Genomic DNA, 27183 nt, shown 5'->3' on the forward strand with positions numbered 1-27183 from the left:
CCAAGTGCAGTGAATGAGTGCTCTCCACTTCTGTCCATGTAGGTGTCTTCTTTCAAAATCTGCTCCAAATCCAGACCTCGTCCAGCAGTGCCGGATTAAGGTGTTTGGGGGCCCTGGACTATTTTAAAATGTGGGGCCCCTTCTTCGTAACATCACGTAAGACTAGCATACTGAAGTTGTTATAGAACTACTTCCACTTAAATTGATGAATAGGGAAGTGTTGAAATAGACTACAATTTTTCTCTATTTTTTTCATGTTAATATTTCATAATGCCAAAACATATTTTACATTTGTCTCATCACTATCAAATTGACATACAAAACAGAACTTACATCTTTTTTGGCACCACTAGGATATTTTCTGTCCATTTTACAAGATCATTACAGTTGTAACTTATGAATGGTTCAATAATCAGAGGTGAACTGGTAGTTTTCTTCCTGATGCAAAGATATAGTATAGCATGCGCATTCCACCATGCTTCCCCTTCCCCTCCTGCTCACTTCCTAGACCTTTTCCCCCCTTCGCCCTCTGCTCATACTCACAAGCTGCCAGATTAAAATTTTCGTCAACAATAACGTTATTACAAGTTGTCCATTTCATGACCGTATCGATGTTTAATCAAGAAGTAAGTATAAATAACCACCTAATCGATACTTTATTAATGCCTCAGGCAAAATTGAATAAAATTAAAACTTACAGTGAATAAAATTAAAACTTACAGGACATGTTTCGACCACTTAGCGGTCCTCTTCAGCTGTATAAATAAAGAACTGAAAAGAAAAACATTATGCCTTTGTATACAATTTTAGTTTTGGCCAAGGGCTGGGGACCCCTAGCACGTGGGGCCAGGGGCTGCAGCCCTTTTAGCCCCCCCCCCCACCCCCTTAATCCGGCCCTGCGTCCAGGTAGATCATTTCTAATCTGATCGATCCATCTCTTCCTTGGCCAACCTCTTGATCTTTTGCCTTCGAGCTCCTTCTCAGACCACATTCTAGCTGTTCTTTGTGGGTCCATTCTTTTGAGATGACCAAACCGTATCAGCCTCGCTTCGACACAGATCTCACTAAGGGGTTGTTTCACTTTGGCATTTCTTATTTTGTCCTTCCTTGTTTTCTGAAGAAGCTCATTTCCACTGCTGATATTTCTGTTGGTTTGGGTGCAGGTTTCTAGACTGTATGTGGTAACTCCTGTGGAGTATTAAATTTGATCTGAATGGAACTTGATTATCCCAAAGAAGTTTTCTCACAAGATGATAAAACTGTGCTCCATTCTGTACTCTGCTAGTGTTTTCTGCAGATGGTCGGCTATCTCTTGTTACTACACTGCCAAGATAGCGGAACTGATGAACTTGTTCCAACGTTGATCCCTGTTAGTACAGGTGTTGGACCAAACTGCTTGAACATAGCATACCAGTCATTCAGCTTCTGGTGTACTTCGGCCTCATTATCACCCCATATAACAGCATCATCTGCAAAGGCAAGAGCTTGTTGTTGAGTCTCTGAGCTCTCTTCATTATTTCATCCATTACAATGATGATTAACCCATTGGCTGCCAAGATCCAATGTAAGTCAATGCTCTGTGAATCATAAATCCAATGAAATCCAATGCCGTAATGGCCGGTTTTCAAATACCGTTTATTTGGGTTTAACACAGCAGATGACTCATTCTGAACAAATATTTCAGATTCCGTATGGGAATCAACAGCAGATGACTCGCGTATGGATGTTGGCTGATCCATGGTATCTCTAACTACTTCTAAATACCTTTTCCTCTTTGACAAAAAGAATATAACATTATAGACTTTTGGGCTTGTGTCGTGTCAATAAAATAAGGTGAAATTCTTAACGTTTCGGAGAAAACTGTGCTCTGCGTCCTCAGAAGAATTCTCGACTGTCCACAAGAAAGGCTTTTTAAACAATGACACTTTTGAATGTGGAATGTTATAATAGAAGTAGAAGTGGAAATGGTACGTTCATTCACCACCGGATGGCCCGTAGGACGTAGCAGAACGCTAGCGTTCGAAGCGGCAGCTGACCGAACCATCACAGTCAGTCTAAGCGGTTCACATAACGTGTTTGCGTAACATATGACAGGTGTAAGACATACACAAAACGTGGAATGAAACATCTGGCGATGAGGAATGTACGAATTTGGAAAACACAGAGACGAAATAACAATAGTGAAGGAGCAGAGAAGGAAAGTACCTACGTAAATTCTTAATGACTGGCAACCAGGTATTACTTAACTGATAGATGGTGTCCCTGTTGAAATTGTTAGGATTACTACGTATTTCCACAGCTTCCCGTATAATCCTGTACCTGTAGTGTCTAGTGTGGGTAAGAGCTCGAGCATCTTGGAACATGACGTCATGACCCGATGATAGAGCATGCTCAGCTATTGCAGATTTTTCAGGTTGGTTGAGACGAATATTACCTTCATGTTCTTTGATACGAGTACCAATGGACCGGCATGTTTGGCCGATGTATACTTTACTGCAAGTACAGGGAATTTCGTATACCCCAGGATGTAAAAGTGGGGACAATTTGTCCTTGGTTTTACTCAGACTGTGAGCAATTTTAGTGGCGGTGCCAAACACAGTTTTTATACTGTGTTTGCGGAGGACCTTGGCAATTCGATCTGTTGTGTTGTGTTTGTAAGGCAAGTAGGCAGTTCCCTTCACTTCTTCCTTCTGTGAGATTTGCTTGGCCGTGAAAGCATTAATGGCAGAATATAACTTTCTTATTTTATATTTCTTCGAGAGGTTGGCACGCATATGCGCCAGGAACGTTGTGTGGCGAGTTTGTTCGGCACAAGGTATTGCTTTTATCATGTCTTTGTATCTTTATGTAGGGTAAGATGGTAAAATATTATTCTGAACACTTGTGTTAAAAATACATTCTGGCTATGTTGTTAGGAAGTGACGGTGATATATCTTCTAGTGGAGATGAAAACAGTGAGACAGATGTTAGGCTTGATGGTGTTATCCCTCCTTAGATTACTACTACTGACGATAGTGAAGAGGACAATGATCTTAATACTAACCAACGAAATGCAAGTTAACATGACGACGAACCTAATCTCAATTTTCAATTTCAAAAACTAAGATCATTTGGACATTTTTAAACATAGAGATTTAAAACTTTTAACACTAAAAGACAACACAGTTTAGTGATTCTAACTGTGACATTAACTTGTATGTGAAATAATTATTACTATGACAAATACTAATTCAAATTTGAAAAATTAAAACATAAAGACATAAGTGCCAACAGAATAAATTACAGGACATATATGTTGGATATATCATGATTCCTCAAAAAAAAAAAAAAAAAATCATCTGTAGAGCTTCAGAACTAAGGTGGGTACAAAATTTTCAGTAAGACCTTACGTTTTCCTTAATTAGGTTGGCAGTTTTAGCAGTACTACGGTATTTTAGGTTGGCAGGGAAACGGTTAATCAAGGTAAGTTCAAGGTATCAAATATGAAGGGAAATACGAATGTCAGATGTGGAGAAGTTGTGATGAAGAATGAGTTGCGACAGTTGAGGAATGAAGCGAAAGACTCCCTTGTATCATCTCAGAACAGAGCGAGAGTTGACCGAGTGAGACGCCTGACATAAGTAAGTCAAAGTGTTGCCAGATTCAGCTAGAGCCCCTGGTCCCCCTTTAGTGTCCTCATACGAAAAGCACAAGATACCACGGAAGTATTCTACCATCCAGGGTGACGCAGAGATCTGCTGTTAAAGCTAGTGACAGTGAATTGGACAGTACTGAGGGCTATATCTCCTAAGGTCCCATTCCCAAGATTTTGTCTTTAGAAATGCTGAAGAATTGTGTGAAAAGTTGTAACAACGTCTTCTTACCATTTCTCTTCCTTACTACTCCAGATTTTACCTTCAGAAGTGTAGAAGAATGTATGTTCACATATCTTTTTAACTCTTGATGTCTTTTACATCCTCCATAAACACATACGGTGCAGTAAAACCTCATTAATCGAAGTTGTTGGGACGTAGAAAGCCGACTTCAAATTACGTGATTTTGAATTAACCACCAACTCGTAATTCGGATATGTCAACCCTTGCAGCGTCACAAAATATTTAGAGACCTGCTAATGCATGCAGTCACCTTGATTCACAGTTAAATCTCTCAAATTTCATAGAAAATCTATTTCTGAAATGTGGTTTGGGCATGTAATGAGGATGGAGCCAACAAGGACAGCATATGTTAACTTGGAGAGACATGTGGCAGGGAAACAGATGGTGGTCACTGGATGAACATCGTAAAGATGGACGTTGCAGATTGGGGAAGGACACTGGAGGACGTCATTAACAACCAGAACGTATCTCATTAAGACAGAATGGAAGAGGCTCGCCAACAGTACCCGGGAAACTGGAACTGTAAAATGATGATGATGATGAAATGTATCCAATAATGTGTTTTCACATTATTCAAATAATGCACGTGTATAAATCACTGGCAAACATAACCTCACACAAGAAAAGGAAAAAGCACACAATTCAAAGACATGAACAAATTATGCTGGCTCCACTGTGCAAATGCTTCATTTTTTGGATTACTGTACTGTTTGCATTTTCTAGATGCCTTGTACTTGCATGGAAAGTGCCCAACGCCCTTAAAACATCGTGGCTTATCGAACTTTCCTATGACGAGGGGAGGAAGTCTCTCGTTTCCGTGTGCATTGCAATACAGTACAATTTCCTGGCTGGCACTTCTCTCATTTAAACCGATAAGTCCGTTTAGGCTTAGCATTTAAAAAATTCAGTTTCATCGGCATTGACAATATTGTTCGGTGCATACAAATGGATTATATGAACCACGCTTTTTCGCCAACTGCTGGCATCGCCAGTGTTCGTGGATTCTGCTTCTCCGCACATTGCTTGCTGCATGGTGTTGTGACGTTCCTTAAAATGCTCAATACAAAAGAATTACGATTTCACTCAAACTTAGCAAATATGAAGCACACTGTAGACACACCGAAGTGAGTGAAAGTGTGGAAAGCTACCCCAGCACGTTCCGGAAGATGAGTTCTATCATGACGCGAATACATTTTGAATTCAAATTCCTCTGTAAAATACTATATTTTTTTAAATGTAATGGCAGTTTTGAATTAAAAGTCTGAATTTCGGTAATGGGACCGACATTATTCTTCGAATTATGAATTATCCAAATTGAACCATTTAAATAACATGCAAAACCTTACCTCATGTTTCTGGGAAGAAGAGCTTCTTCGAATTAGGCTGAATTTTGAATTATCGAGGTTCTACTGTACACAGATCTTTCTTACGGAGCATTCTGTCTGCTCCTAGCTCTGTGGCCTCATTTAGTTTTACGTGCTTCCTTTCCTCCTCGGTCCTCTCCCTTGACAGGACACGGTGCCGTTTATGATTTCACTCTTCTAATTTTCTTTCTCCAAGTCTGCACGTTCAGTAAAGTTTCTACACAAGAGAGTACGGTATCACGAGGGTGGACCAGAAAATAATGTACCACAATTTTTTTCTCGGCCTCCAACAGTGGTACAAATGTGAAACTTCAGATATGAATTCTTTGAAGCTGTCAGTGTATGCACGCAATGTTTCTGTTTCTTCTGACAGATAGCATACCTGCAGCAATGGTTCAATAAGGCGTCTGTATGTGGCGGACGTTAAAAGCAGTGTGTTGTCATTGAATTTTCTCACTGTGGAGCAAGAACGGTTTGAAACATTCACAAACGTTTATGTGCAGTTTATGGAGCATCAGCAGTCGACAGAAGTACAGTTAGTCGCTGGGCACAGAGGGCGAGGCCATCTGAAAGCGGTTCAGCAGAGCTCCAAGATTTGCAGCGGTCGGAGAGGCCACCCTCAGCTGTCACCTGACAAGATGCAGTGTGCTGATGTGCTCATTACGTGAGGACCGACGCAGAACAACGTGGCAGTTCATGCGGGAGCTGTCAGTCATCAAAGGAAGTGTGGGTGTAATGATCAGTGCTCTTGGTTACACAAAAAGTGTTCACAGTGGGTCCTGCGCCATCTTACAGAGGAGCCCAAACTTCTCAGAAAAGACATTTCTTCTGAGTTGCTGAGAAGCTGAGGGCGAAGCCTTCATGTTCCGGATTGTGACAGGTGATGAAACCTGGGTTCACCATTTTGAGCCCGAAACAAAACTGCAATCGATGGAATGACACCGTCCTGACTCTCCACAGAAGAAAAAATTCAAAGCTACTGCTTCCACTGGTAAGGTAATGATCACTGCGTTTTGGGACTGTGATGGTGTCATACTCATTGAGGTGCTGCCAAGAGGCACCACCATAAATTCTGAGGCATTTGTGAACACATTAACCAAACTCAAGAAGCGCTCTCAGCGACTTGGACGCCGTAACAACCCAGGTGATTGATTGCTTCTACATGATGACACACACCCTCACACAAGTTTGAGGACGTTCGAACACATCACAAAACAGGGTTGGACAGTGCTACCCAATCCACTCTCTAGTCCTGACCTAGCTCCCACAGACTTTCATTGTTTGGGCCATTGAAGAATGCCATTCGTGGGAGATGTTTTGAAGAAGATCAATAGGTGATTCGCCCTTGTGCCTCGCTGGAAGAAAGCCGTAGAATGGGAAGGAGATTACATGGGAAAATAGGGAGTTTAGAAGAAACATCATTCTTTCTTCTGTATAAATTTCATTGTGTTCAATAAATAATTGTTGATGAAAAAAATGTGGTGCATTAGTTTCTGGGCTACCATCATATTATCTGCCTGACCATCGTCATCTTCGTTCACTCTACCTTCTACACTTAAGAAAAAGGAAACAGAGCCAGAGAGTGTGGGTGCACTCAGTGGTAGGACAGAGAAGTCAGGTGGGAGCATTTGCCACACTGTTTCATATCTTGAGAATGGACAATGGCAAGTTTTCTAACTACTTTCGGATGTCAATATCCTCTGCATAAGCTTCACGGCCATCTCCTTCAGGAAAACACCAAAATGAGGGATTCCATACAACCTGCTAAATACCTGAGCTAATTACCATTTTTTTTCCCTTGTCAGATATTCCTGAAATCACGAAGGATTTTGCGGCAAATCTGTCGCCGTGCTTCTGTTGTGTTTGTCTTGTATTTGCATTCTTCCCGAGATTAGTCCCACACTGTTGTTCTTTCCGGCACTTAAGTTATCAAGTTCTCAATGCCTATTTCGGCTCCATAACAACCACAGTGAATCACCCAGACATATATATATATAATAAGAGTTTTGTCTGTACATTGCTCAGAATTTGAAAATAATGGTATTTCTGTATTGGTCGTGTCCACAGTAACAAGGAAATGCACTTTTTACTTTTCCGTAATTTCTGTCTGTATGTATGTATGTATTTAAATCTAAGAATTTCATTTTTGTCCGTATTGAACTGAGAATGGAAGATAGGAAAACTTAAAAGGGTCCACCTTTTCAATACAAAAATGTTATAGTTTATTTATAACATTTATTTGCACTTGGAACTAGTTTCGACGCTGTTTGGCGTCATCATCAGCCAAAATGTGGGAAATAGGCTAGCAAGTTAGTCGGAACATAGAAAAAATGATGAACTCTTCTCAGAAGAACTCTTAAGGTTTCACCTTACTTTTTCCTGCCTGCTGGCTCTTCAGAAGTGTGTGCGCGTGCATTTTGTATTCAGGAATCATTCAAGGCAAATATTTTCGCACTGCAAGATGTGTGGTTAAGCTTATTTTTAATATGTATAACTTTTGCTTTCTCAACGATGCATTTGTTTCTACATTCGTCCCTGTTTTTATCTCCTCGTAAGATGTGTATTGTTTAATGTAACACCTTGTGTAAAAAATAGGGTTAAATGAAGAAGTTATATCATGTTCAAGATCATGCTTTCACGTCTCTGCACAATATTTAAAATGAAATTCAACGTTGGTCTTTATAGCTATTGTTGAGAGTGAAGGAGAATTTCCTGTTGTGTATGTTTATCAGGAACTCAAGGGAGACTTCATTAATTAGTCGGAACATAGAAAAAATGATGAACTCTTCTCAGAAGAACTCTTAAGGTTTCACTTTACTTTTTCCTGCCTGCTGGCTCTTCAGAAATGTGTGCGCGTGTGTTTTGTATTCAAGAATCATTCAAGACGAATATTTTCGCACTGCAAGATGTGTGGTTAAGGTTATTTTTAATATGTATAACTTTTGCTTTCTCAACGATTCAATTGTTTCTATATTCGTCCCTGTTTTTATCTCCTTGTAAGATGTGTATTGTTTAATGTAACGCCTTGTGTAATATAAATGCCTACATGCTAGCCTATTTCCCACATTTTGGCTGATGATGACTCCAAACAGCGTCGAAACTAGTTCCAAGTGCAAATATATGTTATAAATAAACTATAACATTACATTGACCATTGTTTGTTGTGATGTCTTTGTCTCTTATGCTGCCACTCAACTCCGATAGATGGGATTACTGCTGCGTACGAAGTAAAACAGCCTGACTGAATATTGGCGGGAAATAGCTGGGGAGTTAGAAAACTTTCTTCTTTAGCATACCATTCCTCTGGTTCATACATTTTCTGATACTGCTGGTACGTAACACATCGGTTCATCATAGTATTCCAGATATTCGATCCCTACTCTGACGCGCTGTTTTGAATGAGCAGTGTGCAAACTTAAGGCAGTGGCTAGTAGTAGTAGTACATGGCCCCGCACTGAAAAAAGACGAAGAGTGTTCACGGATCGCGGCTTGGTCATTCCAGCTCTGGAGCTTTGGACTATTAGATCGGCAGCATAGTACTGTTCGTTAAAAGTGAGAAAATATGTGGCTTTTCATTTGATTGAGTATTTCATTTGAAAGCATTGCAATGTAATGACCTATGTTTATTTCAGTTGGGAAAACCACTAAGACAGTCTTATCTGAGGATGTAAAAAGGTAGGTGGGAGTGAGCGTCTGGCTACCATTATAATGAAAAATGCTCAACTCGATTCTGACGGACAATAGACAAGTGGGCCTACCATCATAATGAAAACTCCCCAACTTGATTCTGACTGATAGTAGTCTTCACATGAGAAAAGACTTACAGAGAATCTCTGTCATGTTTTTGGGGTAACGTTAAGAGCTATGCAATTTAATGCAATCTCACTCACGTGTACACTACTTACGATAATTCTGTATACAGTGTAGAATTCCGTAGCGAAGCACAGGTACATCAGCTAGTAAATTGATAAAATGGAAATAAATGAATACACCTAATTTAGCAACGCTTCCGATGATTGGGCGCGGTCGACCCACTGTGCCTGATGACATTCATAAATAGGAATGTCCAATAAGAACTAACCGCGGGTGCGGGAACATGTCTCACTACGGACGCCCCGCTCAAGCGTTTCTCCCACGTGCGGTTACTCTCCGTGTTATCTGAAAGATTCTCTTTGAACAATCGGTTCTTAGTTTAGACGGACGCGTTACTAAGCGTAGAAGCGGGTCAAATCCATGCCATCTGAATAGAGACCTGAAGTGTCTTCCAACAGAATTAAAATGTTTCAGTGCAGAACAAAATTATCAATCATCATATTATGTACACAATAAGATGTTCTTACGTGATACATCTGGGACTTCACAGAGAAGGTGATGTAGTGTTGCTGTGATGTGTAATCAGTGACACTTGTTTCTACATTTCAGGCAGTCCAAGAAGGAGATCCGCTACTTGGAGAACGAGCTGGGGCGGTGGCAAGTTCTGGTGGACACAGTGACGGGCATCAGTCCTCCCGACTTCGACAACCAGACGCTGGCCGTCCTGAGAGGACGCCTGGTGCGCTACCTGATGCGTTCCAAGGAGATCACTATGGGACGTTCAACCCACGACCACACTGTGGACATAGATTTGTCTCTGGAAGGACCGGCCTGGAAGGTTTCGCGTCGCCAGGGCACCATCCGTATGCGCAACAACGGTGACTTCTTCCTGTCCAGCGAGGGCAAGAGAGCCATCTATGTTGATGGCCGAGCCATCCTAGCGGGCAACAAGTATCGCCTCAACAATAACTCTGTCTTGGAGGTAAGGACCTGACACAATTGGTACTTCACTGTGGAGCCATGACTTATCATGAGGCAAAATGAACCGTCTTCCCTCTCCCAATGCTGACTTGTTCCTACTCATGTTCCTATGAACCGTCTTCCCTCTCCCAATGCTGACTTGTTCCTACTCATGTTCCTATGTTGTTCGTTTCCATTCGGTTCCTTTTCTCCTTTTGTGTTAGTTCTGTGTTCGTAGTTCTTTACCATGTGTATTCTCTTTCTGAGTTTATCAGGCTTTCTTCTAATCCTACATTTCCCACTTGATGACTGAAGATCTGTCAAGATGGCCTCTGGGGGTGGGAGCAGAGACGAGCTCGTCCCCTCTTCACACTCCAACCTGGCTTTGTGATTTCCTTCCTTTCTGTACACAGTTCAGTTTGTCACTTGTTTGTTCTTTTCTTCTTCTTCTTCTTCTTCTTCTTCTTCTTCTTCTCCTTCTGTTACTTCTTTTTTTGTACCGTGGTGGGGTAGCACATGGAGACTTGGCCCTGTTTTATGGCTGGATGCCCTTCCTATTGGGAGAGATGTATTCACTGTTGTGTGTTTCTGTGGTGGTTCATAGTGTATTGTTTGTTGTATGAAGGGGAATGTACCGGGACAGGTACTCAGTCGAAGTCAGAGGAATTAACTAGACACAATCAAAACCCCTGAACCCACCGGAGATTGAACCTAACGCCTCGACACTGACCATTAATGTAACTATTCTCATGTTTAGACCCATACTGAAACTTGCTATAAGTTGCATATAATTTTTTTTTTCCACTTATTCAATACATGATTGTTTTTTGTCACTAGAAAATCAGTTTACTACAATACTACATTAACAAGGACATGTTTCGCTCAACTTCCGAGCATCCTCAGCCTTTATAACTTATCTCAAGGTTAAGACATAACATTATTAATTTTCCTTATAACTAATTTGTACTTAATTATAATCTTAATATTAAGTTGTAAAATACATTAACAGAAAGACATTTGTAAACACAATGAACAGATTAACATTTAAAATATCAGTGTTAAAATTTGAATAGACATTAAATCTACTAACACTGATGTCCAAAACATGGTAAATCCCAACAACAATGAAAGATTTGGCTAAAATTCTCATAAATTCTTCGTTTTTACTAACTCAATTGTTAATGAGCTATTGTATTGTGCTGCTTAAAATTTGAGTCATAAATCTTGTTAAAATTCAATAGTATCTGAGTATACTCCAATACAATACAATACAAAATTGTATGCAAATTATAAAAATAAAATAAAAACCTGACCATTAAGCCTTTTTTCTATTTCTTATATTGTTCCACCTGTGGATCACTTGTAGTGTCAGCCTCCGGATCTCAAGATCAGGGGTTCAAACCCATCAGAAGAGTCAGATTTTTGAAGGGTAGGAAGACGTCCAATGCCTGCTACTGAATTACAAGCTGAATAAATTGGAAGTACTGAAAAGAAAAATTATACGGAAAATGCCCATTGTATGTTGTCGGCATGTGATTTCTGGTAACACGTCTGATGTTCACCCGACAAAATTAATTAAAACGTCATCATAGATCACCCAACAGAGATCTAGTACAGGAAAACAGAACATCAAAATTGTTCCACAGGCAGCGGAAATGATGACAAATCAAAATAACTGCACACACTAGTTGAGGCCATCGATGATTATTATTATTGTTGTTGTTATTTCTTCTCCGCTAGGATCTTCTAGGGACCACATGACATTTCCAATGCTTCATCCTTTGTTGTTCCTTCTTCTTCCTCCAATATTCCTTCATCTGCTCTCTACGCCTCCTTTTATTCTCCTCGGACCATTTTGAGCCTGTCTTCTCTCCGTCCCGACCTTGGAATCCTACCTTTTTTAACACACTCTCTCTCACTGTTGCATCTTCTTCCCTTACGTTGTTTCTTTCCAAATCTTTCTTGACTTCATAAATCCAGGTTGTTGCTGTTCCAAAGATTTTTCAAGATCTGTTTGGTTAACCTGATCCATTCTGTACCGAGCTCGATAGCTGCAGTCGCTTAAGTGTGGCCAGTGTCCAGTATTCGGGAGATAGTAGGTTTGAACCCCACTGTCGGCAGCCCTGAAGATGGTTTTCTGTGGTTTCCCATTTTCACACCAGGCAAATGCTGGGGCTGTACCTTAATTAAGGCCACGGCCACTTCCTTCCCACTTCTAGCCCTTTCCTGTCTCATCGTCGCCATAAGACACATCTGTGTCGGTGCGACATAAAGCCACTAGCAAAAAATTAAAAAAACCAACCATCCATTCTGTATAAATGTCCAAAAAATATCAATCGCCTATTCCGCGTTGTATCTGTTATGTTTTCTAGTATATTTCATCATTACTTCTCGATTTCCAGAGTTCTGTAGTTCTTAGCGGACCGTGTATTTTCCGTATAATTTTTCTTTCCAGTACTTCCAATTTATTCAGCTTGTAATTCAGTAGCAGACATGATGTGTTGTAGTGTTGTATTATGAGGTTTATCGATAAACAATTTTGGTTGTAGATATTCCTAGTTATACCATATGCTCTTTCACCTTGTGTATCCTTTCTTTTACAGCGGATTTTTCCAAACCATTTTCTTGAATGGTTTCTCCCAAATATTTGAATTTCTTTACCTTTCTTATTCGACCAATTTCTGTTATTAGAAATTCTGGAGCATTTTTTATATTTGTCATAATTTTTTTTCTACAGAAATTCTTAAACCTGTTCTGTTGGCTGTTTCTTTGAAGAGATTATAATTATTATTTTGTCAATTTTTCTTTTCAGATTGCTGGCCTCCGTTTTGTATTCCTGATTAACCAGGACCTGATGAATGTAATACGCCAAGAAGTGATCAAGTTAAACCTGCAACCATAATGTTAATAGATGTCGATTGACTTTTAGTGGAATGGATTTGCGAGAGCAACCGTTTTGAACTGCCTTCCGCAGATTGTGTCGTACGTGGAATGTGTTGTGAAGTGACATTGTTTACATACAAACTTGAAGTGCAGACTCTGTTGTTAATTACGTAGTCAGAGAGTATGGGCCTATAATTGTTATGGAACTATAAACAGTGAGTAATTGGTGGCAGCCTCAGATTAGAGCAAAGTGCACATTGAATTTCTAGTTAATGTGAAAAATAGCGTAAAAACATCGGACAATAAAGTGGGATTGCTATATCCGTCACGGAGAATACACGAGAATACAGGACAAGTTTGTTACAGTTTTCCTGGATTGTGTGCTTAATAAAAGCACAGGCATAATGTCAAGACTTCAGTGTAAGATAAAACGTAATTTAAAAAGTTTATTTTTATTTTCATGACCAGCAGTTCCCACAACTCTGCCTGCCTTGAGATTAGAATTAGATTTGTCCTGTTAGTAATTTATCCCTGATCAACCTCTACATCAGTTTCCCTTGTCAGGAAACATTACTTGTACTTCTAACAGAGTAAAAGCCAATATTGCAGAGTTCTGTACTATGTACGGTGTACAGTAAGGGTTGTGAACTTTCTTTTACGTAAGGACAGTGTATTGTTTCCTCTTCTCCGACTGTTTCCTTTCCCTTGAGCAACTTGAAATTCAGGAGTTTTTAGCGCTGTGCTGGAAGCTGTAAAGTGCGTCTCTCTGGTTGGAGTATTTCTTTACTTTTGAAGAGCAGTTGTGATTTCTTTCATGGTCCTCCTCCTTCCACCTTCACAAATTTCCTCTGACAGCTTGAAAAAGTTCAACATTTCTCGGACTTGCACCAATAACTATTTTCACTCTAATCCACTTGTTGTACCTCACTCAACATGCTCCTTTAATGTGTAAAGTGTTATTTTCAGGCAAACTGTTAGTTATGGACATATTTGTAGGAAATTTAATTCTGTGCATGCTACTGATAACTGTTTAGCCATGAATTTGCCTATGCCAAACCACAAAAGTAAAGGAAGAAAATGCACATGAAATCTATTGTAGAAAATTGAATTCTGAGTCCACTTTTAATACGACTACAGCATATTCAGTTTTAAGAGTTCCACTGCACAATTTTTTTGCTGCCCCCTTGATAAGCTGTATGCCTTTAGTAATGTCAAAGATATCTTTCTAATGGGAAAAGAATTACAGAATTTGATCTAGTATTTCCCAAGAAGTGCCTCCGCGTTCAAACAAACTTTTTCTCTGTATTTTACAGTAAAAGCTGTCTATCCTGGAACCCGATGGTTCCTTTCAAAATTTTCCATCTTGTCAGTTTTCCTTCTTGCAGAGAGTTGACTTAATGCTAGTAGAAAAAATGTAAAGACAAATTTCATTATCATTATCAGTGTTCTCCCTAGGACCATTTTAGTGGGCGCACCGCCCTGCCGTTTCTACAGACCGCCCGGCTATCATAACCTAGATACACGCTAATTACGTAATATTAATACATATTTAAATCATTGCGTGCTTCAAATTAAACTGTAAATACTGTAAAACTGTTTATTTAAATGGTAAATCTTCATTATTGTTAGCACAATTGCATCAATTACATCAGAGTTTAAATGTTTAGCTTGACTATATCGTAGTGTCGTGCGCGAGCGGTGTTTGGATTAATGTGGATTCGCACGGGAGCACTCGATTCCTCATGACGTCAGAAACCCGCATGGCACTCCGCATGCCCCGGTGTTTGATTATGAACGAGCAGTAGAACGCTAGAACATCTTGTTCGAGATAATAACACTAAAATAGTTTACCTCTCTGATATTACTGTTAATGCCCTCTGTGGATCAGTGGTAGAGGTACCGGGTTCGAACCCGACAGAGGTGGTCGGATTTTTGAAGGGCGACACTCCATGTCGTAAGATGTCAGCATGTAGAGGATATCTAGTGACATATTTGGTATTTACCCGACAAAATTCACTAAAATTCGGCCTAGACGCCCAAGAGAGATGCGGTTTACTCTGACATGTGGTAGGCCTAAAGTAAAACGGAACGTCGAAATTGACGAGCAAGCAGCCATATGGCGTCGAATTAAGATGTTTGCACACGGTATCTGAGGTCGTATTATTATTATTATTATTATTATTATTATTATTATTATTATTATTATTATTATTATTATTAGGGGCTGACTGGCCGAGGCGGTAAAGGCGTGCTCGGTTCGTCCGGAAGGACGAGGGTTCGAATCCCCGCCAGGAAGTCGTAAAATTTAAGAAACGAGATTTCCACTTCCGGAGGTACGTATGGCCCTGAGGTTCACTCAGTCTACACCAAAAATGAGTACCAGGTTAACTCTTGGGGGCAAAGTGGCCGGGCGTAGAGCTAACCACTCTACCCCTTCATGTGCCGTGGTTAACAGTGGTGGAAGCCTTTACCTTCCACTCCTCCAAGGGCCTTCATGGCCTGTACGGAGGTGACTTTGTCTTTATTATTATTATTATTATTATTATTATTATTATTATTATTATTATTATTATTATATATAAATAATTCGCTGGGGCCATCAAGGACCACGTTAAGTCTTGTTGCATTTGACACTGAACTTGGCCTTCTTTAGAGCCCAAATTTCCCTCATTCTTTGTGAGTGGGCCTGCTTGTGCTCCTCTGTCCAAGGGGCACCGTGTCTTCTCTTCGGTTGCTCGTCTCGGTTTAGCCCGTTCGTCAATATTTTCTTGCGGAAGAGATCTCTGTTAAGGGCGTCTTCAGCTGAGATATGTAGCATTTGCAGGTCTTCTTTGGTATTTCTAAACCAGGGAATTGTGGTTTTGGGGTTTGAATCAAAAAAGTGAAAGATTTCTTTAGTTAATTTTCTTCCGTCCATTCTTTTCAGATGACCGTAAAACCGTGCCCGTCTTTTTCTGATTGTGTCGGTAATTTTCTCTATTTTGCTGTAGACTTCCTCATTGGATCTCTTTTGATGGATTCCATTTCTGTACTTTGATCCCAAGATTCCTCTCACAATTTTGCGTTCTTTTTTCTCCTGTTCTTCAAGGAGTCCTTTGTTGGCATTTAGAGACAGGGTTTCGGCTGCATATAGAACTACTGGCTTCAGAACTGTTTCATAGTGACGTATCTTGGTGTTTTGGGAAAGGCATTTTTTGTTGTAGATTGTGCGGGATGTTTGGTAGGCTATTTCCAGTTTGCGTACTCGCTCCTGAAGCGCTTCTTTGTCCAGTCCATTTTTCATGATTATCTCGCCCAGGTATTTGAATTTGCCTACTCGGGTGATGTCCCCGTATTTCGTATGGAGTTTTGGTGGAGTCTCTTTGATGTTAGTCATTACTTCCGTTTTCTCAAACGATATCTGCAAACCAGTTTGTTCGGCAGTTTCCTTTAAAATTTCAACTTGAGCTCTAGCGGTTTCTATGTCGTTTGAGAGAACAGCAATATCATCGGCAAATGCTAAGCAGTCTGTTGCGATCCCCTTGGATTTGGTTCCTATGCTCAATGGACTGTAGTTGGTTTCCTGGAATCTCACCCGCCAGGTTCTGATGATCTTTTCAAGAACACAGTTGAAGAGTATCGGGGATAGCCCATCACCTTGTCGGACTCCTGTTTTGATGTCAAAGGAATACGAGAGACATCCGTGGAACTTCACCTTGGATTTTGTATCGGTCAGGGTGGCTCTAATTAATGCCAGCAGTTTCAAATCAACTCCAAATTCATTTAAGATGTTTAGCAGGACTTCCCGGTCAATGGAGTCGTACGCTTTCTTAAAGTCCACAAAGACAGACACATACTGCTTGGACCTTAGTGTACAATAAATGATGATCGTTTTGAGATTTTGGATCTGTTCGGCTGTTGAGCGACCTTTTCTGAACCCTCCTTGGTATTCACCTATTTGATGTTCGACTTGGGCTTCCAAACGCTCCAGGATGGCAAGTGATAGAATTTTGTAAGTCACGGGTAGCAAAGATATTCCTCTGTAGTTGTTGATGTGCTTCATGCTGCCTTTTTTGTGTAATGGATGGATCAAAGCTATTTTCCAATCTTCGGGTAGGGTCTCCTTGTTCCAAATTTCTTCTATTTGCTTTTGCAAGATATCAAGTGATTCCTCTGGGGCATATTTCCATAGTTCTGCTACTACCGAGTCTTCCCCCAGTGCTTTGTTATTTTTGAGACGGGCAATGTGGCGCTTGATTTCATCTCTGTCGGGTGGTCTGGAATCTGGGTACCTGAGTAAGGGTTCCTTGGTCTCAATGGGGCTTTGCAGTTTAGAACAATTAAGTAAATTCTTGAAGTAATCTGCCAGAATGCTGCGATTTTCTTCATTTGACGTCGCCAGAGTGCCGTCCTTTCGCTCAAAGCATAGAGATGGTGGTTTATAGCCAGTGAGTTTGCGTTTGAAGGCCCTGTAGTACTCTCTGCTTTCATTCTTCCTAAAGTTTTGTTCTATCTTTTCAATGAGAGATTTTTCGTATTTACGTTTCTCAGTTCTGAACACCCTAGCTGTTTGGGCACGTTGGGTTTTGTACATTTCCCAATCATTTTATGATTTCATAGAGTAGTACTGTTTCCACGCATTGAGTCTTTCTTGGAGGACTGATTCGCAGGTACCATTCCACCAGGCATGCTTTTTGCTTCTCTTGATTTCTGCAACGTCTTTGGCGGCCTCAACAAGGAGCTTTTTGGCGTTGTTAAAGTCACAGTCATTTGGTCTAGCCTTCTCCTGGAACTCCTCGACCCTTTGTCGAAGTTTATCATTGTCGAAGCGTGTGATCTGTTTGGTTGTCTTCCTTGTGTTTGCGGGAATTGGTTTGAATTTGATAAGAGACATATAATGATCTGAGGCCACATTGATGCCTTTCTTTACCTTGACATTCATAATCTCAGGGCTGTTTCTCCTGGAGATTGCAACATGATCAATTAGGAACTCTCCGAGAGCTTGGACGGGAGAACGCCAAGTCATTTGCTTTCTGGCTAGATGGCGAAAGTGGGTCGACATGACCTGCAGGTTGTGATTTTCGCAAATGGACACCAGTCTTTTGCCATTGGGATTGGTTCTTTTGTGAGCAGGGTAATTTCCTATAACTTTCTTGTACTTCTGTTCACGACCTAGTTCGGCATTGAAGTCACCCAAAAGAAGCTTGACATGGTGTTTGGGGATTTTGTTTAATTTTTCATCCAGTAGGTCCCAGAAATTATCAACTTCGTCTGGATCAGACTTGTTCTTATCGTTTGTAGGAGCATGTGCGTTAACTAGGGCGTAGGTTTTGTTCGCGCATTTAATTGTGAGTATAGACAATCTGTCATTCACAGGTTCGAAATTTGCAACCGATTTAAGGATCTTGGTTCTAACAGCAAACGCGGTTCCAAGCATCACAGCTCCATTGAGGATTCCTCTTTGCGCTTTGCTCTTGAAAAATCGGTAGCCTTCAGATTCAAAAATCTTTTCATCCGGGTACCTTGTTTCCTGTAGGGCCATTATGGTTATCTGATTTTCGTGAAGAGCTTTGGTGAGGGTTTTCAGCTTGCCAGTTTGTGTAAGTGAATTTATGTTGAAAGTTGCTAGAAAGGTTTTAGATTTTGGCCTGAGTTTTTGACTCTTCGGGGTACACCGAGACGCTCCGACTCGTCTCTTGCATGATGTCGAGTCTCCCCCAGAATCCGAATGAGACTCGAGCGCCGTGGCGTTCACGACGAGGGATTTATCCGAAGATTTACCCCCTGGAGTATGTTTCTTGAAATGTTGTGCCATCATGCTTTTTGACTTGACTTTGCTTTGGACGGGTACCCATCCTTTTACAACTAGGGTTGTTAGCCCTAGAGGTTGCCTCAAGATGTTTTCTGGCTTCTGGTCATTTACCAGTCTTCGCCGTAACCCAGGCAAGGGACCAGTTCTTTTTTCACGGTGGTATTTTATTTCCCTACTACCCTCTGACTCTGCTGGCGGCAGAGCCAGCGAGCTTCCCCAATTCCAATGGGACGCGCCCGATGGAGGTAACTGGTAAATCCCCACACGGGTATTATTATTATTATTATTATTATTATTATTATTATTATTATTATTATTATTATCATCATCATCATTGTTAATGCCCTGAGAGGAATAAAACGAAATGTTTTCTTATTAAGTTTTTACGTAGTTTTCCCCGCCCGGCTACTCATTCCTGCCACCCGGCTGACGAAAATTTCTGGGGAGAACACTGATTATAATATATGAAGTAGTATAACGGTATATGTACAGTATTGTACTTTTCTTTTCCCCACAGCTGCAATGAGTTGGTTTGATTATTTTTTCTCATGGCATGACCAAGTACATGGTCCTCTACATCTTGCAGGAGGCATTGCAAGAAGCAGCAGATTCTTGAGTTCATTTACGTTCAACAATGCACCTTTCTTTCTGGATATCTTCAACTTCCATGGGGTTGCTATTTCCCCTCCCCTCCCTCTTCCTCTTCTACTGCAGTGTGAGTGTTTCTGCATCTGAAGGGCTCCTGCCCAGTGCTCAGCTGTAGCTAATTCATCAAAATACATTGCGTCCTTGGACACAATTGGTATGTTCACATCTTTACAAATGTTGGTAATAGCAATTACGTTCTCCTTGACTTGATTGTGTTTGATAGGCGTTTTTTCACTGGGGAATCCTGCTTTTGGAAAGCTTTCTATTTATTTTTAAACAGTACTTTCTTCATTAGTTTGATTAATCCCTTTACAACATCCAGAAGATTTCTTTGCATCGTAACTTACACCTTGGTCCATAGGTTGGGTGACAGATGTTGTACTCAGAGCGATAAACATCTATCTGACATTAGATAGTTCTAGTTTTGCATGTCATATTGCATTTTCCCTTTCCATGTTAAAATTACTCAGCAATGACAATTTCTAATTTTAAAATCAGCTGTTGAGCAAACAGAAGTTCCCACTTGTTTTTAGCACAAATGTAAATGTATTGTTAAAAAATAAGTGATAAACTATGCAGCGCTTTATTTTTGCATTGACTTTGTCATCGATCAGAAGATGGCAGTAGACAAAGTGTTAATTTCATTATCAAAAAAGAACAACACTAAACTGTAATTTATGTAATCCTGTACTGAACTGAGGAGTAAACCGGTCAGTGATATCAATAATGAACATCACAATAGAGATATATGTTTTACAGTACTTCATTTTCGTGTTTTTGGTTAGTTATACACTGCAATAAAATGGCATATGTACCATCAGCTTAAAACTAAAAAATAGATTTTGTGTAGGCAGCACTACAACATCAAAAAGTCCATGAAGTGTAAGTAAAGATGGTCCAGGACATCTTCTAAAGTGAAAACCGCTGCAAGTGTTTCAGAGAGTTTCTATATTGATGTCAGGGTGGGTCCGCATTTAGCCCAGCACTGTTCATCATTGTTGACAACTACTTGACGAAGCACATGATGACGGACCTGCCATGGACCATACTTTATGCAGACGACTGTGTTGTGATTGGTAAGTCGTGAGGAGATTGAGATGGTCTTGAAACGATGGTAAGCAATGTGAGAGGCAAAAGGATTTGGAATAAGTCACAAGAAGATAAGAGTATAATTATGTTCTTCAGCTTCAGGCAAGCAGACCCACGCACTGTCTTCCTTGCTTGAGAACCACTGATGATGACCAACAAGTTCATGTATCTTAGATAGTAATATCAACACAGATGTCAAATACCACATCAGTGTTGGTTGGATGAAATGTTTGTCCCTTACTGGTGTTCTGTGTTATAAGCAGATGCCAGTCAAATTGAAAGGCATTGTGTATTAAACCACTATCCAGCATGCCATCATGTATGGCTCCAGATGTTGGGCAAGACAGAAGAAGTATGACCATCGAACACACATCACAGAGGTATGAATGCTGCGATGGCCGGCGGGCGTTACTCTGTATGACAAAGTGTGCAAGGAACGTGAGCGAGGATCTTTTAAAGTTGTGCCCATTGGCGACAAGATGGAGGAAAAATAGCTTCACTGGTATGGTTACCTCAGAATGTGTGGTGAACAGAATCTAGTACAACAGGCTCTTGCCATCGAAGAATTGAAGAAAGGCAGCATTGGAGCGAACTGCTGAGGCTGCTGTAAAGAAAAGTGAAATGCCACGAGATCGGGTGTAAGAACATCGGACGTACTCTCGGGTCAGATGAGCCAACCCTAAATGAGCTTAGGAGTGGCCATTTTATAAGTACATTAATGGCCAGGAAAGAATGAGAAGAAGAAGACAAAAATAGCACGAGTTTAATACATATCTGCTGTACATTCAAAGGCTGATTGATAAGTTTCAAGACTGATTGTGTTATTCTTTCCCAGCATGGGTCATGACAACACAGCATTTATTTTGATGAATGTAATACTTCGACACACACACACTTCTGCAGTTGGGGAGTCATGACCTCAGTACATGTTGTGATGCTGAACGAGAAAAATACGCCTAAAAACTATGGCAGATATGTTATTGAATTCTGCGTTAAACTTGGGAAGAATGGTAGTGAAACATTTGCAATGCTACAGTAAGCAAATGATGGTGAAACACATAGCTGAACTGAAATATTTCATTCGTGGACACACTTCAGGGACAGCAGCACTCAAGCGATTGACAACATGCGGTCAGCGGGCCATCTACTGCAGTTACGAATGTCACCATTGCCAAGGCTGATGAGCTGGTCAAAAGTGCTGGAAGGGTAACATTATGTGAGAGGTCGACGCTAATTAGGAACTAATATTTGGAGACCCCAAGAAGAACATTACGTGAAGTTTCTGCACCACTGAACGTCTCCTTTGAAAGTGCTGAGCACATAATGAGACACCTGTTTGCTCCAGGAGTGTACCCAGGCAGCTCACAGATGAGCAGAAACGACGAGTTCATGTGCAGAGTCTGAGAGGGTACCTTCTTTCGACTGTAACATGCAATGAATTGTGATCCACTAACAAAGCGACAGTCAAGTGTGCGACAACATGCAAAAATCTGTTTGGTCCACAAAAAGAAATTCAAATGGCTTCTTTGTTTCTGCTGTTCTTTGATGTGCAGGGTATAACCCGACAGCACTGACTTCCCATTGGAACGACTGAACAGTGACTCGTATGATATAAACTTCATCATGATCTGTATTGACAAACATTCCCCTCTAACCAACCCTCGTCTTGTTCCATCGAATGCACGTCCTTCTCTGCTTTGTCAGTTCTTGTTTATTCCTGGGTGTGTGTGCATAGTTTGATATTGTGAAGGGGTTAGTCTCATACAACTTTAAGTAGATACTTTTGCATTTATTCTCTTTTCAGACCTATTTGCTGAGCACGAACCTTATTGACAAGCAGCTTGTTAGTTATAATTTCGACTTAAGTTCTTTTGGTTTTACAAGTTCCCTTCCATCAAATAATTTAACTGTACCATCTCAAGCTAATTCATCTTGTGCATCGTTGTTTAAACACAGCTGGTGTTGCATTTGTTACTCAGCACAACAACTAAGAACACAGGATGGTTATTTTAACTTCAAACACCAGTGTAACAGCTCAGCTCCATGTTCATGTGGTTACTTATTAAGACTGATCATTTTAGATGAAGGTAAATGGCAATGTCACGCATGACAAAATTTGACTAGGGGACTTTAAATTCACTAATTATAGCATCATAGACTGAGAGACAAATTTCTGGCACCTTGACATCTTGGGACGTAAAACCAGTATCGTAGAGCCTTCTGATTCAAAATATTTAAAAATCAGCCTACGTGTCAGTGGCTGCCATTTTGAAACAGTCAAATATTTGTAAATGTGCAAACTGAATATCTTAGATATTCTCATATCGAAGCGGTCCCAAGACACAAGTCGTGAAAATGTTTGTGCATAATCTCACATGCAGCAGCACAGTGTCACTCAGTGTAATGTTATTCCCTCCATCTCTTCGATATATGGTGTTTGAGACCTGGGCTTTCAAACAGACACACACTCCCTCACTCACGTTGTGCTCTCCCTGATCACCGTGTTTTGTAGCTTAGAAGAACCATCACCATCGCCTGTTAGTTTGTTACCATGTTGACGATGCTCTTCATTGATGAATTTGGCAGTAAAATCTAACTTCATAAACATTATAACTCATGTGGTAAAAATGTATCAATTTCTTTTTTCCCAGTCGCAGGTGGACTGATAAATACATTATGACCCATGCAGCCCCTTGCTCTCCAGTAGTGGTCGCAGTCACTCTTGTTAAAGCAGCACAGGTTTTCAGATGACCTCCGTCCATTGTCTCTTGTTGGTTGGAAAGCTTTGTACTACAACTCAGGAAGAACGACGAAGTGATGAAAATGTTTCTGTGCGCAATTATGTCCAGCACTCAGACGAAACTCAGCAACTGCCTCTCTTCCTCGCAAGTCGGCCTTTCCACACCTTTGGAGATATTCTCTGTGATATTCATTAAATAATGTTTTGACAGTCAGTGCGGCAGTTTGGTGGAATATTATGTTATCCACAATTGCTGAAGCCTTGGCATGTTTCTTGGCAAGTGCATCGGCCTGTTTATTTCCTTTTACCCTCTGCATCTAGCAGTATAAGAAGTTTATAATCTCAGGCTTCTACTGATAGTGTGTTATCACTTGACCCATAGATTGGATTGAGCTTTCAATGAATACTTTCTCTAATCTTCTCACATGTCAAGTCACTTGTTTTAGTGCATTGCGAGTGGCTTCCGATTTCACCATTGTAGCCTGCTGAGTGTAGTTCCACAGGTATGTGGAAGGCAAATTGATCATAGTAGATGTCAGCACTTGAATTTGTATATCCACCGATCCGTAACCCATCTGTGGACACGTGGAGCCAACTGTCTTTTGAAAATTTGGTGTTCATTGTGTCCAGTCCTACGAGCCCAAGAGTCGGAAGATCTGTTTCAAATTTTATTAAGGCTTGCTGTAGTTCTTATAGAATTCAACAAGCACCAGTTCAGTTGGTTTCTATGGTTGTTGTAATAGTTGGGATTTGCAATCAAACTGTAATTTAGATTAATATCTGAGGCATTTTGTACAAATCCACTTTGTGTCTTCAAGTTTTGCACCTTATTCTCATAAACTTCCCTGTATTGATCACCAAGCAGTCTTAGCATCTTTCTTGCAAAATCATTGCTCTGTAACTGTTATTAATGGTATTGGCTTAGTGTTTGTGACAGCAGCCGTTGTACTAATAGGGATTTAAAGCCTGGTTTTAAAGAGGTGAGAGTTGAACGAGCACAACCCCATTTACAACTTGCAAGACATTTCAATGTTTAGAAGTATGGAAAATGGTCCTTTCCACTTGTTTCTTCTAGGATGACTTCTGACTGAAGATTACCCCAAGATAATTGAATTCATCTGTTTGAGAGAACACAGCTTTCATGTATGTCAGTTAGTTTGAGGAGCCAGCAAGAAAGAATGGACTGCTTTTTTTTTTTTTTTTTAGGTGTTTATGTCCATGTTCTTGTTCCACAAATTTCAAGTGTGACCAGAGCACTGTTGAGAATTTGCTCAGTTCTTATTTCTGACCTTCTTTTCCAAAAGACCCTATTGTCAGTGTAGAGTAGACATTTAACTCCAATGATTGAGTTCAGCTACCCCCTGGAGATGGGGGGGCGCAGATGATCTCTGTTGTAAGGGATGATAAAATTAGAACCATGAGACTACTTGTGATTAGTACCATTATATGAGGAACACCATGGGTCTACGTTGCCTGTGATTAATACCACTATGTGAGGAACACCATTAACAAAGACTACCTGTTCAATACTATATTCAATACGGTGATAATTGTCAGTACGGACAATAATTAAATGAATGAAAATACATGAAGCATCGAAAATCTGAAACTATATTTTGCACCACTTTTATAATGTAGAGTTATTTGATAGAGCTACTAACCTACTAATCATGTGAGTTATACCCTGGTGCACCCTGAACTGAAATCTTGCTGGAACCTTACAAGTTGAACCTCACTGATATAACCTTTCCAAACCCTGAACTGACTTCCATCAAACCAGTTAGTAAATTTGCAAGACGGAAGTCAAGAAGCTAAGTCAATCTTCCATCCCGTTTTCCACCATACCATTGTCTGCTGTGATGAGCCTCAGGATAATGACCTATTGCGATTTTGGCATGAAATACACTGGAGAAGTTGAGGACATCTCACTCAAACAGGTGGTGATGTACAGCACATTTAGGCTTTCCTGAACAAGATAAGGTGTGTGATATTGAAAGCAACATATTAGAGGCATACAGTGCAGTGATCATTGTCATGTCCATTTATGTGCCATATCAGTCACTCTGCTGGAGATCCTCCACTATGTATCAGGGAAAGGGTGATAAACATAAAGCAGATAAAGACCAATCAGCTTGACATGTGTTGCATGTCATGCTTGCAAATTTTTTTTTTTTTACGTCGCACTGACACAGAAAGGTCTTAAGGCGACGATGGGATAGGAAAGGGCTAGGACTGGGAAGGAAGTGGCCGTGGCCTTAATTAAGGTACAGCCCCAGCATTTGCCTGGTGTGAAAATGGGAAACCACGGAAAACCATCTTCAGGGCTGCCGACAGTGGGGTTCGAACCCACTATCTCCCGAATACTGGATACTGATTACATAAAATCAGCTTCATGGTCCGTATCGCACTTTAACAGATTCACAGCTAAGTATTTTTATTTTTCACCTTGTTGATACATTAATTGCTTAAGGCAACCACTTTTATAATGTAGAGTTATTTGATAGAGCTACTAACCTACTAATCATGTGAGTTATACCCTGGTGCACCCTGAACTGAAATCTTGCTGGAACCTTACAAGTTGAACCTCACTGATATAACCTTTCCAAACCCTGAACTGACTTCCATCAAACCAGTTCGTAAATTAAAAGTGGTAAAGTGGTACATGTTTTGTATATTATTAACATCTTCAGCCACATAACACTGTTTAGATGAAAAATTCATATATTGACAAAGTATCAATGCTTGAGAGGAAGTGTCCTTAAAGTGAAGATAAGAAGATTAAATGACAACATTAAAAACAAAATACTCTTGAGTTACTGAAGGATTCTTTGCTTTTCAATGTCGTTATGTCTAGAGTTTGGGTTGCAAACCATTATTCAAACTAACATATTCTGGAAACCAATCTGCCTCATGGAACTGTATCAAGTTGCACCTTGTTCATGAGCGAATATACAGAGCTAATTAAAGGAATAGAACTCTTTATCTCCTGAATCTAAAATCTTGAAGGAGCCAACAGATTTCATGAAAAGTTAGGTTGTACTTTTCACCAAGAAGAAAAGTCTTTTCAGTTTTAATTACTGCGTTGATGGTGTGAAAATTCCTCTGGAGATCACTGTAAGTACCTAGGTATTAATCTAAAGAAATATCTTAATTCGAGTAATCACATTACCGAGGTTATAAATAAAGGATACAGATCTCTTTATATAGTTATGAGGGTATTTAGGGGTTGTATTAAGGATGTAACGAGAGGACATATAAGTCTCTGGTAAGACTCCCATTAGAGTTGGCTTCAGTCTATGGGACCCACTCCAGGACTACTTGATACAAGAACTGGAAAAGCAGCTCGATTTGTTCCGAGTGCTTTCGGCCAAAGAGTAGAGTAGCGAAAATGTTGCAAACTTTGGACTGGGAAGACTTGGGAGTAAGTAACCTCATGCGGACCTTCCAACAAGGGAGGGTGGCATCTGCTGTGTATAGGATACTACATGTTATTGTAGTGGAGGATAGTGTGGTGTGCGAGTTGGAGGGTAACAACACACAATCCCCGGGCCAATGGAATTAATAATTTAATGTTAAAGTCTCAGACCTGGCCAGGAATCGAATCCAGGCCCTCTGAACCGAAGAACACTACACTGACCACTCGGCCAAGGAGCCAGACAGTAAGGAGACAAGCTGCTCGACTAAGTGATATGTTCCAAGCTGTCGGTGGATAAATGGCATTGAATGACATTAATAGATGAATAAGTTTTGAGTGGAGCTTTTGAAGGTAGGAATGATCACAATATGAAGATAAAGTTGGAATTCAAGAGGATAAATTGGGGCACATATTCGTTTATAGGAAGACTGAATGGAATAATTTACCAAGGGAGATGTTCAATAAATGTACAGATTCTTCATAATCATCTAAGAAAAGACTAGGTAAAAAACTGAAATAGAACATGCTAGCTGGGTGACGGCCCTAAATGCATATCAATGATTGATTGACTGATTTTCATAACATCCCTGAGTTACATCTTATAA

The 27183-nt window shown here is 40.3% G+C and overlaps 1 protein-coding gene and 1 long non-coding RNA gene across 4 annotated transcripts in view; one reads left to right on the forward strand and one right to left on the reverse strand.

Moving 5' to 3' along the window:
• Rcd5 (microspherule protein Rcd5) overlaps positions 1 to 13342 on the forward strand; it is an 80202-nt gene extending 66860 nt beyond the window's left edge. For all 3 annotated transcript variants that reach the window (XM_067159260.2, XM_067159259.2, XM_067159262.2), the window contains exons 8-9: positions 9662 to 10034; positions 12825 to 13342. In XM_067159260.2, coding sequence (XP_067015361.1) covers positions 9662 to 10034; positions 12825 to 12914 — 463 coding nt within the window. In that variant the 3' untranslated portion in view covers positions 12915 to 13342. The remainder of the gene's footprint in view (positions 1 to 9661; positions 10035 to 12824) is intronic.
• Positions 1 to 27183, reverse strand: part of LOC136886470 (uncharacterized) — a 41997-nt gene that overhangs the window by 7294 nt on the left and 7520 nt on the right. The gene's annotated exons all lie outside the window — the stretch shown is intronic.

Source organism: Anabrus simplex, chromosome X (genome assembly GCF_040414725.1).
Source record: "Anabrus simplex isolate iqAnaSimp1 chromosome X, ASM4041472v1, whole genome shotgun sequence".
In the NCBI taxonomy this organism is placed as follows: Eukaryota; Metazoa; Arthropoda; class Insecta; order Orthoptera; family Tettigoniidae; genus Anabrus; species Anabrus simplex.